Source organism: Agelaius phoeniceus, chromosome 3 (assembly GCF_051311805.1).
Source record: "Agelaius phoeniceus isolate bAgePho1 chromosome 3, bAgePho1.hap1, whole genome shotgun sequence".
Taxonomy (NCBI): Eukaryota; Metazoa; Chordata; class Aves; order Passeriformes; family Icteridae; genus Agelaius; species Agelaius phoeniceus.
The window spans coordinates 108988976-109001893 of record NC_135267.1 but is presented as its reverse complement, the minus strand read 5'-3'; the positions used below and the strand labels follow the sequence as shown (position 1 = coordinate 109001893).

The 12918-nt window shown below is 39.3% G+C and overlaps 1 protein-coding gene across 3 annotated transcripts in view; it reads right to left on the bottom strand.

The window, feature by feature from the left end:
• The window catches only part of CNIH3 (cornichon family AMPA receptor auxiliary protein 3), a 49900-nt gene that overhangs the window by 19501 nt on the left and 17481 nt on the right, over positions 1 to 12918 (bottom strand). For all 3 annotated transcript variants that reach the window (XR_013181553.1, XM_054630001.2, XM_077176120.1), the window contains exons 2-3: positions 8724 to 8792; positions 6022 to 6069 (exon numbers count right to left, since the gene is read on the bottom strand). Coding sequence is in view for 2 of the 3 variants with exons in the window: in XM_054630001.2 (XP_054485976.1) it covers positions 6022 to 6069; positions 8724 to 8792 (117 nt within the window). In the remaining variant the exon portion in view is untranslated. The remainder of the gene's footprint in view (positions 1 to 6021; positions 6070 to 8723; positions 8793 to 12918) is intronic.

Below are 12918 nucleotides of genomic sequence, written 5' to 3'. Positions count from 1 at the left end.
TAACAGATCATCTGTTTAAACCTGTAAAGAAAGGATTAATGAACATCCGTTTCAGATTCACATTGCTTATCAGGCCAGTTAATCGCAAGTTCAGATCATGACAAAACTATCTCATGGAATCCAATCAAAAGCATTCAACTCTGTTCTGAACCACTGAAATTGCAGTGCAAAGAGTGAGGAGGAAAAAAAGTAAAGGCTTTTGAGATTATAAAAACAATCTTTAAAATACATAGTAATTACTTAAATAGTTTTATACACTGCCTGGGTATAACCTTCTGTGTTGCCCTGAGTCACAGGGAGACATTGAATGACAGCCTGGGTATCTGCAGTATTTTTTCTACCCACAGAATTTTATATTCCCTCTTCTGAAGATACCCACATTGTCTCTTGATTGGGGATTATGCTCCCAGTCACTCTGTGGGAAGGGTCTCCTGACAGTTTTCCTGCTGCCCAGAAGATTACTCAAAACTCAGCAGTTTCATCACACTGATGAGGTGTGAAAAGAGAGAGTATTAGATACATCAAGAAACATGACATGTACTGAGAAGCCAGCAGCAATGATGAACTCTTTGGTCTCTAATGAGAGTGGACAAAGTTCATGTGCTCCATCATTGTAACAATCGCTGCTAACAGCAAAAATGTCACACGCTGCCATTTTTTGTTCCCTTTTGTGATCTTTGTTTGAGCAGCAGTTTATCAGAACTCTGGAAACATCATCCTCTTTCTCCTGTAAGGCAGAATACCACTGCCATTTCCACAGCCCAAAAATGCCTAATGATTAGACTAAAAATTCTGTTTTCCTCTTAGATAACACAAGCACCTAAGCTTCAAAGACTAGTCCACTACCAGGTAAGAGGAAACCTGGGATATATTAACCCTGCAGACTTATCCCTCTAAGTGTGGCTATGCTGCAACATTTTCTTTTTCTGTTAAGTCCAACTTGAAGAGGAATTAAAACACATTTATTGAGGTTGTAAAAAATGTAGAGCACTACCAAAGTAAAACCATTGCTGCTATTCCCAGTTTCACAACAAACTAATTGTCTTGCTGCTGGAGTTTCCACTTAGAGGAGATTTCTCAGCCCCAGGGAGAAAGTGTGATTCCCTCTTACAATATGGATGGTTATACACCACTTTCAAAATTCCTTGTGATTATGCATCACATTTGCTAAATTTGCTTATATAAGCTCACATTAAGCATTTTAATGAGCCATGCTATAGGCTTACAGAAGGGCTCTGCTAATGACCATCAGCCTGCAGACTGGGTAAAAGAATGCTACACACCCATAAATCCCTAAATGCATGATGAAGCAATCAACACACAGACCCAAACCCACACTCTTAAAATCCATCACATTATCTCAGGCTTGCCAGTGACCATGAGGCAGAACAACAGAGAGAGTGATCCTGGCAATAACTAGCAAATTTATCAAGAAGAAAAGAATGTGATCAGTCGTTGAAATGAGCTACTGGGACACCTGACACTCCTCAAAGGAGAGTGGCCACTGGAGATGCTGCAAGCAGGGAATGCTAGGAGCCACTGGAAGGTGAAGGTCTGGAGCCTATCAAGGTCCAAGTAAAAAAAAAAAAAATATTTTATATGGCAATTACTCCAGTGCATATTGGTCAGTCTCCTCCAGCCAAAATATGGGAGAAAAAAAAAGTCAACTGGATAAGGGTAAAAAAGGAAAGATAGAGCTTTTTAACAAGGTTGTTTTCACATAATATTTAGAGACCTTTAAAGGAAAAGAAGCTCTGTACTCAAATAATCTTCTTCTGCTATTAAGGAAAAGCCTAAAAGCTAACTTTCCCTGTTAGCTGATCCAAGGAGCTCAGTAATGTTTCACTGGACATATTGTGCGGTTTTGTCCAAACTTTGGGAGTCTGCTTTCACTGCTGACAAACAGGCATGACACAGACACAGGACCAAGCCTTATCTCCATCCTCAGAATGCTCTGTCCACAGCTGAACCTGTGGTGTTAGCCCAAAACCCTTCAAGCTCCTGCTTGCTCTGGATGTCTCTGGATTACTGTTACTTGCACACATGGGAGTAATTTTAACTTTTTTTACAGAATATGTAAATATTGAAATGTACTGAAACAAAACTGTACAGACAGTGTGTGTCTGGAATCCTGTATTACACTCACTAGGTTTTACATTTTATTTACACTGTCTCAATGTGAACAGAATGGCAATTCTACAATCACTCTTTGAGGTCCTGTGGGTTTTGGTTATTTACCAAAACCTGTAAATACAGTAAAACATAACTATCACAGGTATTAGGACATATAAAATGAAATATAAATTTAAGATAGACATTTATTTTACTTTTGCAAAGTGGTAAAAACCAGAATTGAACCTTGTAAACACCAGAACTACTGAATACAGAATAAATTTCCACCATTACCACAGCAGATCCAGCTCCACTGGAAACCACACTGACAGAGGCAAAAGACCAGACCAAGCACTGGCACTGCCCAACCACCTGACTAAAACATTAAAATTTGCTTCAAAAATGGTTTTTAGCTTTGTTTTGTTTAAAACACCCCAGCTCCTGATCCATTATCTACTATACTACTCCTGGTACTGGAGTGCTGAACTGGCTGAGCTGGGTTATTCAAACCCAGTCCCTGCAGGGGCTTTTGTCTGTGTTTTTGTATTCTTCAAGACAGTTCAAGTTCATCTGGAACATCTTTGAGATTAATGTCACCTTGCCTGTGGTTAGAATTCTTGCTGAATTTACTCTCTTCCCATCATCCCTTAAGGATTCGTAAAAGCCAAAAAACCCCAAATAAAATCAAGAAAAAGGATTGAGCTCTGGTACAGTATTTTCTTACACTTGCAGTTTTAGGAATTTTAGGCATAACTTAACTAAAATGCCGCACTACATCAGAAAAATGAGTAAAAGTCTGATCAACCTCAACTCCCTCCACACTAAGTTCCAGTTCTGATGTTCAGAAATCATTCTTACTTTAGCTTAATGGGCTTTAAAAACAAATATTTGCTGATAATTGGAGGAGAGTTACTTAAATTGTTGAGCAGTGTCTGGCATGAGCAAACTGAAACCTGAAATGTGTTCACTGAGCAAGAAGTTCAATCAACTCTCCTCCTTAGTGAGGATTTATTGAATTAATTCCAAAATTATGATGCATAACCTAATCAAAATTTAATTTAAATTTCCTCCAAGGTAAAGTAATAATATTGCAGTGCTTGATTAATGAATTTGACTGTATTTTAATCTAGGAAATTCCTAATTGTCCTTAGTGTTAACATAAGTATCAATTAGGAATTAAAAAAAATAAGGAATCAAGCTGTTAGGTGGATTTCTTAAATACAACTGCAATTGCAATTAAATAATATCGCTGTCATCAGTACCTGAACATATTTTAACAGCCCTCCCAAAATATTTGACTGTAAAAGTCATGGTAGACCTCACAGGCACATCTTGGCCCATCGCAGGCACCCCTCAGCAGGGCTGATAAGCCCAAGAAGTCTGAGCTGCTCTGTACTGCTCTGCTCCCACCCACCACCAGCTTGTGTCCTCTGGACACCACTGCAGGGAGCCATGGAATCACATCCTTAGGGAAACAAAGGCACTTGAGAGGGAAAAAAGCCTCCACAGCATTTGCTCACCCCGGTGTGTCCTGTGCAAATCGCCTGACACTTGTATGGAACCAGTGTCTGCATGATGGGATATTCCACAGGAACACAGATCCATCCCAGAAAACCCCACAGCACTGAATACAGTCAGGCACCTGCAGCCTGAGAGGACCTCACATGGTGCTGGGTTCAGAAAAGAAGCCTTCTTCTCATTTACTTCAGGGCAGGAGAGACCTGACTGTGGCTGTGAAATGTTCATATCTTCATTATGATGAATCAATCATTATTCAGTAACAAGAAAATTTAGGTTTATACAATCCTACAGCACTGTAGAAACAAGGAGCCATGTGTTCCTGCACGTCTACATGCCAGCACCATACAGACCTGCTTCACACAAACCCTGCTTGTTTTAATGATACAGAAGCATTTTCTCCAAACCAAACATCAGAAAATGCCTGGTTGCAGAACAGTTGCATCCTCCATTCTATTTTGGAAAATGTAAATAAGTTACATAAGTATATATAATAGCTGGTGAAATATCACACACCTGGTCACAGTTTCTCAATAAACTTCTCCAAGTGTTTTGGATATAAACCCAAAAACACATCGTTAAAAAGGTCTTTGCTCACTGGAATCAGATTTCTATGACATATTTAACAATTTGACAATTCCCAAGGACCCCTTCTAAAACCAGTGAATAATGAAATTGAACATACTTTTATAGCCCACCTCTAACCTCTTTAAAACAACAAATTTACATCAGCTCTTAAACATTAAGTTCTAATGTCAAAAATAGCAAGATACCACAGTTTTCAATGCCCTGTAAAAGAACTTCCTGACTTCAAAACAGGTATGCTGTTGTTTCATAAAAATAGAAACAGACCCTAAAGCCACACAATATTGAGGGATATATTTAGTACTTGCTGGAAGAATCCTAACAGCTATTTTCCTGTATCAATATAGCTGGCACTCAATTCTTTACTGTTTTTCCTCAATTTTCCTCTATGCTACATAAAACACAGCTGCTTTTAGCGGTTGTCAGATTTGAAGGCTACAAATCTCTGTAGTTATTGCACCCTCCTCTTCTTGCATATAATCTCTCAATTAAAACAAATGTCTCCCCAAAGAACTTTGAAGAAGAGGCTGAATTAACAAACCATTTAAGTGAAACAGAAGCAAGCCAATCCCTCATGAATACAGAGTCTGCAATTAGCCAAAACGCTCCATTTTGCCGTTCACAACAAGGCCAATGTGCAATAAAAATTAAACATTGATGCAGGCAAGGCATTCCCATGGGGCTCACATATATTAAACCATTACCACTCAACAGTTGCTTTATGACCAAGAAACTGGGACACAGCTTGAGACTGGCTGGCTGCCTGTTTGATAAAGAGGAAAGCTATTGGTAATAAGTATTTTCCTTTCTTTTTGTGTCCGACGTGGCATAACCAGGCTCAGGAAGTACTCAGATGTGGCTCTGAGCAGCCACATGCTCACAGGGGTGCCAAACAGACAGGACTCAGGTTCTGACTGAGCAGAGGATGGCAGCCCAGAGGTTCTGCATGGAGGCACAGCTATGCCTTTGGGTCAGCTCACAGTGATAATCCCCAGCACTGGCTTTCCCAAAACCTCTGAGGATGATGTTTGTTAAAACCCTATCTGAATTTAGGTCTTAGCTTGATTAGGTTGTGTTCAGCAGTCCCCACTGCAGTGATGACCTTTTTAAGGAAAAATGCAGGATTTAGGTGGCTTTGTTACCACTCTGCAGAACAAAATGTATAGAACTTTGAACACAGAATAAAATTGTTTGGAACCATGATTATTTTTACTTCAATGGGACACAGTCAGGAAAAACAAAGATTGCTTATGAAAATCCTATTTGAAGCCACAAATAGGTAACCCACAATCTATCAGCTCCTTCAAATGTCTCAGAAGCTGAGGCACTCAGCATCTCACCTGTGTCAAGCTGAAATACATACTGTTACCAACTTTTCTATTCCATCAACCAGAAACCTTGAACATTAGATAGGTAACTAATAAAAATGTTCAGCATGTCAAATACTAAGCCAGTGTTCAAAAAGAAAGGGTATTTTTAAAGCCTGTACTACAACTGTAACAGCAGTTTAATAGGACTATAAAAGAAGCTCCAGCTGTAAAAGGACTTGCTACCTTGGAAAAGCTCGTTCCAAAATAAATGGCCTGATGTTCTGAAGTTCAGTTTTATCCAGACAACCTCTATTATGTCAACCTTTCACAATTTGTCTTGCTCTGTCCTTACAAGGTCATCCTGACATTCACTTCTCAGTTGAATCCAGCTTTCCATCATCAGAGTATGAGGATCAAAGAGAAAATAAATGCACATTGCCACAGGAGGGCTTTAATTCTCATAAACTTCACAAATCCTTGGCTGGTTCACACTCACCTTTCGCAGGAGGAAGCAAATCCGCTCAATATTCCTCAGCCTCTCCCTCTGTCAAGAGAAAGTGGGGGAAAGGCAGGAGATTAGCTGGTGTCACAAATGAAGACAATATATCACAATTACAAGGGGTCAATGTTTTAATTAATGGCTGCAGTGAAGCAGCACATGTTATTAATCTGGATTGACAGCACTCACTTCTTATCCACTGCTTGCACACACAATGATTTTCCCATTTCTAAGCCCCAGTGAGTTATTTCTCATTTGTTACTGGGTGTAACAATATCAGCTGGGGATTCAAGCCTGTGTTAGCCTTCAGCCAGAGGCTGCAACTCTTTTAAGTCATCATTTGTGGCTCTATCCAATTGTGCCAGTTGATACCACAGAGACCTGGTCTTGCATTTTCAGGCACCCAACCTCTGGCTTCAAGATAAATCTGAGTGGGAAAAACAATGAAGTTTGCATGGCAGCTCTTTCTCTATCACTAAGATGGTGCCTGAACATGTGATACTAGAATTTAACACATTTGTTACTGTCACATTTTCTGAAAAAGCCCTTCACCGAGGATTTTTCTCCTGGGAAGCTGAGAAGCCTCAGAGAAAAGGAAAACAATTCTTATCTCATTTGCTTCTCCTGTGTTGTGCTCATGTGGAATGTGTTTGGAGATTGTTTACCCACAGGTGATTGTTTCATTGGATTCTGGCGTGAGTTGTTTTGACTCTTTGGCCAACTGGGGCCAAGCTGTGTCAGGACTCTGGAAAGAGTCACGAGTTTTCATTATTATCTTTTTAGCATTTAGCAAGTATCCTTTCTGTATACTTTAGTATAGTTTAGTATTCTTTAATATAACATCATAAAATAACAAATTAGCCTTCTGAGAACATGGAGTCAGATTCATCATTCCTTCCTTCATTGGGGCACCCAGCAAATACAATACACATTAGTGAAAAATATCTGAAATGGCCTAGAAATGCCACTTGAAACAACAGATGCATTCAAAAATACTGAGAATCACTGTAATTAAGCATTGTGACTCAAAACATGTTCTAAAAACTCAACTCAGAGAAAGAAGACAAATCAAAGCCAGGCTTTCTTTTCAATGGCTCATAATGAGAAGCTAACCAGCAAAACCAAATTTCACTGCATAGCCCCTTGGCTGGAGTTACTGTGAAAGATTCTACTTAGTGTTAGTTACACTGCAAAAGGCAGAGTGGGCTTGCTGTCCTCAGAAGATTACCTGATATTTTCATTTAGATATGGCAAAATATTCCAAACAATTAATGTTTTTAAACAGGTAATGTACTATAACAATGTGAGAAGCCAACTCTCCCTAAGCCTTTTGCTTTTCAAATGTTTTAAAACTCAAGGTTGTGGCAAATTTAATTCTAATCTCCAAATAAATAGATTTTTTTCCTTTTCTGTCCCCAAGTTTAAGCCATTGAGAGCCACAGAGGCAGTGGCAACTCGATAGGCCCCAGAAAAATACTGTGCCTCTTTTTGGAGTCTTGTTAATTTTTTTTTTATCGTGGAGACCAATTCCATTACCATTTTAAAATACAATGAGATTATCTCCATAGAGCATCCCAACTTTTCGGAAGTGAACAATTTACTAGAATTTGGTACGTATAAATTCAGTGTGTAGTTCTCAGATAGGAAGTAAAAACAGATAAAGTGGATTGAAAATCAGATTACTTCCAGTAAATTCAAAACCAGATGACATCCATTGATGTCCTCTATAGGATTTCTTCATACAATTTCCTTCTTTTTTTCTCATTCTTTGATTATGTGTTAGTGAACAGTAAAAAAATATATATATATATATTCTAGGATTATAAATTTATATATTTATTTATAAATATTCCTGCTTAAAATCATCAGTGGTCTAAGCAGTACATGTCCTCAGCTGAGTTATGGAACAAGGTTAAGTGGCAAAGTACAAGCTAATGCATCTGGTTATCAGTTGTAGGCAATTCAACAACCTGATACTCTACTGTAGAGATCAAATTTAGCACCTGCCACAATCATTGTCATTCCCAGTGAGGTGATGGGGAGCCAAGTTCTGCTCTCAGTTCTGGTGGTACAAACTGGCACGTGCAGCTGTAGTCAGCTAAATCACCCTAGATTACAGCTTTAATTAACAGAGGAATTTGGATATGCTTAAATCTAGGCTGCCTTTCTGGTTCATTAGTTACAACTGAGTTTACAATCCAAGGCACTTAATGCTCTCCTATAGCAGATGCAGCAGAAAATGATATTTACTCCTAAAGCATAGGAGAGTCCAGAGGCCTGCCATGGGACAGAGAAGTTCAGGCACACAGCTCTTAACAAATTCTTTCAAGTTTTTGGCTCATTGACACAGATAGTATGGGAGAAAGTAGTCATCCCATGCTCAAACACAGAGAAAGCAAAGCGTTTCAAAAAAGGAAAACTTGTGTCACAGAATGAAAAGGTGAAAAAGAAAGCATTAGCATCATATGACATTCTTCAGCTTTTGAATTTCCAAATTACTTTCCTGCCTCCTTCAGCAAAGAGGAAAGCCATTAACATAAAAATTGCCATCTGGCTTCCTCAGGCTGGCCCAATAAATCAATTTTCCAAACCACAGCTGACTTCACAAGAGACTCCCAGTTCATTTCCACACTCATCCTTCACCAAGAGCTCTGTGCTCCCTGTTTCTGGAGCAGCCCCAGCCCCCAGGCTGTACTCACTGCATGGGCTGGGTTGCACTGGTCGATGGGGCTCTTGAAGTCTGTCCGAAGCTCATCAAAGGCAATTATCTGAAAAACAATTTTTTCAAGTCCTGTAATGAATGCTCCTTCAAACACTTATTTTCCTTAAGGGGCTAATCAGATGTATTGCCTGCCTTCCTCACTTTCCAGGGAAAATACAGGAAAATAGCTTCCCTGACACACTCCCTTTAGAAGTAAGTAGTTAAAACAAAACATGGGATACTCCTACGTATGACACCTAGAACTCATTAATCTGTCACTCTGCAAAATCATATCTATAGCCTTTTCAGTGCTGCTACTTTCCATATTTCTTCCTTCAAATCAGCAAGATTTCTTTTTTCAGATTTCCACATGACACAAAACTGCTTCACAAACGAATACATCTCCATATTTGATGGAAAAAGTCATTAGCTGCCTAAAACACAGAGATGCATCTGATATGATGTCCCAGGTTTAGTACATAAACAGCTGATTTTTATCCCTTGTTAAACCTACCTCAGATATTAATTCTGAATTAGTATCAGCTTCACCATTAAGCTGCTATTCATTAACAAGCACACTTCTCAAAAGGCAAAGCACTCTAGAGCAAACATGCCCTTCCTAAATTCTGGAGGGTTTTAGAACTTTACTTCACACCTCATTAATGGAGAGATGTCTTTTGCTCAGGTCCTGTGGTTTCCTCCATTGACAGATGGATTGAGACAATCTAGTAATCACTGGTGCTTTTAAAGTACAGCAGACAATTTGTCTATAAAAACAATAGTGTTTTATAACATTTTCTTGGAAGATCTTGAGTTAGACCTATTGAAGAGCTAGCATTTTCTTGGAAGACTCTTTTCTTGGAAAGAAACTAGCTGTAATAATCCTCAGCACACTTCATTCAAAAATCTCAAAGCATATTCTTAACTTGGTGTTTGCATTCTAGTAATACCTTTTCTGCTGCTTTTGTCTTGCTTCACCCAAGGAAGGAAAGATCCCTGACAGGCACCACATAAACAGATGTTAAAACACTGATTCCTTTTTAGACACTTTACAGCCTAAAGTGTCTGTTCTTAATAAAAGATGATGGAAGTACAAGGCAGCAGGTCTGGTAATTAGCAGATGAGTGCAACAGCCATTCCTTGATGTGTAGCAGCGTGCCTGCAGGCTGGCTGTTCAGAAAGGAGCCAACTGGGTGTCAGCACAGACCTGCTGCATAGCCAAAACACATTCATTTAACAGAGATGGAAGGCAGGAACAGAAAACCTGAAAATGGCCTGTTCTTGAATCACAATAATATGGTGAGACGCTCGAGAATAAAACCCAGAGCTACAATCCATGAATTTCAGCACCTCTCCACATCCTGCTCTAATGCTGCACTCATCCTACTGAAACACATCTCATTTAAAAATCAAAAGTGTGGCATTTTACAAGAGCACTCCACAGAATTCAATTTATTCAACTATGACAAGTCAAAGTGGCAGAATAAACCACAAAGGGAACTATAAAATGTGATTACAAGTGAAGCATTTCTCCCTACGGATGCAGTATCTTTCCAAGTTAGGAATTAGATCTACAATGGTAAAAGAACAACTGAGAGAAGCTGTGAGGGGCTTGCAGTACATTTGTGAAGAATAAGGCTCCTGACACCTCTGTATTTAATATTTCTTGGACAGGTCTTCATATCCTCCAGCTGGAGCAACTGTTAAGAGGGTTACCTGTGAGCAGGTGAGTCAGACACACCTAGAACTGGGTGTCTCTGCAACTGGATATCAGCATCAGCACTGACAGAAAGGGGGAAGGATGGAAAAGAGGTTAGCCTCAAATACACTGCACATTTATGTTTACTTATATTTTTCTTTTTTTTCCTGCTTTTTTTTTTTTTAACTTCACCAACATTCCCAGCTCTGCAGCCAAACCCCCACTCTTTATTTGCTGGCACATAATTTATGTTATGCTTGCATTATAAGTAAGTGCACTGAAACACATCTGAGAGGTATTTTAGCACATGGTTTTCACAGAACCAGTAAGTGTAAATGCAACAGTCTCACAGACAAACCTTTTGAGATGAGCCTGCAAGTTATGACAACGTTAAGAGACATTCCTGCTACACCTGAAAGAGACTGAGGTCTGCTTCCAAGCACACATGACTGGAGGAATGTTTCTTCAATGAAAGTTTCAGTGTCTCTCTGGAAGAAGGCTGACAAAAATAAATCCTCCTCAATTTATTTTTAAAAAAGTTCCATAACATTTTTATATTTTGTTAAATCTCCAGAAATAGTCTGGTGATGACATGAAAATGCCTATTTTAATTTATGAAAAAGCACATTCCTATTTCCTATTTCTCAGTTACAGTGAAAAAATACAAAGCATAGGCAGGGTCAGAATTAGAGAAATATAAAGAAACTCCCAAAGCATTTAGGGGCCATGGTTTTCTTCTGTTTTGTTATTGAGAATGGAGTGTGTTGGGGTTTTTTTCATTGTTTTTAGATCTTACAATGTGGTTTGTCCTAAATCTAAAACCACAACTGAGTAAAAGTGTAGCTTCTTAAGATTAGCAGTTGCTCACAACACACTGAGTAATTGTGCAACAAATTCTTTTATATTACTGAAAATACAGCTGGGCTGTGCTGCAGCAGAGTTTGCATAATTAATTAGGAAACATCTTCCTCTTTCAATTATAAGTCTCATTCTGTGGCAGTTTAATGGCCTGGGGCGTTGAGTGGCTGGAGCTGCCATTTTCCCACCCAAACCCCAAATAACCAAGTACTTGTTTCCATGAAGTATTTCACAGTGCTCTCAGGGGAACTGCAGTGCTCTGACCACAGCCAGAGGAACAACCTCGTGCCTGCTCCCTTTTGAGCTGGATGCAGTTCATCCTGTGTCACAGTCACACTTTCTGAAAAATCCCTTTGCCCAGGGAAGCTGAGAAGCCTCAGAGAAGAAGGAAAACAATAATTATCTGATTTGCTTCTCCTGTGTTTTGCTCATGTAGAATGTGTTTGGAGATTGTTTACCCACAGGTGATTGTTTCACTGGTTTTCTGTGAATTGTTTTGACTTTTTGGCCAATTGGGGCCAAGCTGTGTCGGGGCTCTGGAAAGAGTCACGAGTTTTCATTATTATCTTTTTAGCATTCTGTAAGTATCCATTCTGTATTCTTTAATATAATATAGTATCATAAAATAATAAATTAGCCCTCTGAGAACATGGAGTCAGATTCATCATTCCTTCCTTCATTGGGGCACCCCACAAATCCAATAATCCCGATTCCCACACATCCACTGAGCAGAGCTGCTGAGTGCTCCAGGAGAGCACCTGGACATGCTCAGGGGCTGTTTCACCTCAGAACCTGCCACACTCACAGCGTCCTGAGCTGATCACCATCACCATGAGTTCATCTCATCTCACCTTGAGACAATAAAATATATCCCAGGCAGGGCACTTCTTAAGAAATTACATTGTTTCACCCCTGTAAATGAATGTATTTTATAAAGCATTCATTATCTTTCAGCTATCCAATCTAATTTGATGGAGGGTGGCAATCAAGACCACAAATCATGCACCTGCATGGACATCAGCAACCCAATCTCTGCAAAGGCCACACAATAAAAACACTGTTCCAAAGTAAAATGACCAGCCCCTGGACACAAAGCTGAGCAGAATTTGGAAACATGTTTCCAAATGGAAACGTGAAAACTAGAGACTGGTTCTCACAAAATGGAGAGATTTATTTCTATTAGTAAACATTAATGTTGTACACAGCTTCATAGATAGAGAATAAGGACCATCTGACATTTATTTAAGAACTTGAAGGAAAAAAACCCAAAACACCAAGTTATCTGTTGACTTGCAAAGCCCTATGAGGAAAAGAAAAAGTGCATCATGTTTAGCAATATTTTTTATAATTACTGCAGAAACAGGCCAGGGATTGAATGGACAATGGATATTGCATTACCTTCTGTCTTGGGGAATTTTCCCTGTGAATCCACATTGCAAATCACTGCAGGAAGTTTGTTCTGCCTCTGCCCTAGCCATGCTTTTTCCTGGTGAGAGAAGTGTACTTGTGTGTGTTTTCCACCTAATAAAACTGAAGTTCTATAAAAATACTGCTTGCAGTCTCTGGTGATTCACACCATCTGCAAATCTCAAAGCTCCCAGTACAAGCCAGCAAGGAGTTTGCCCCAATTTATGCA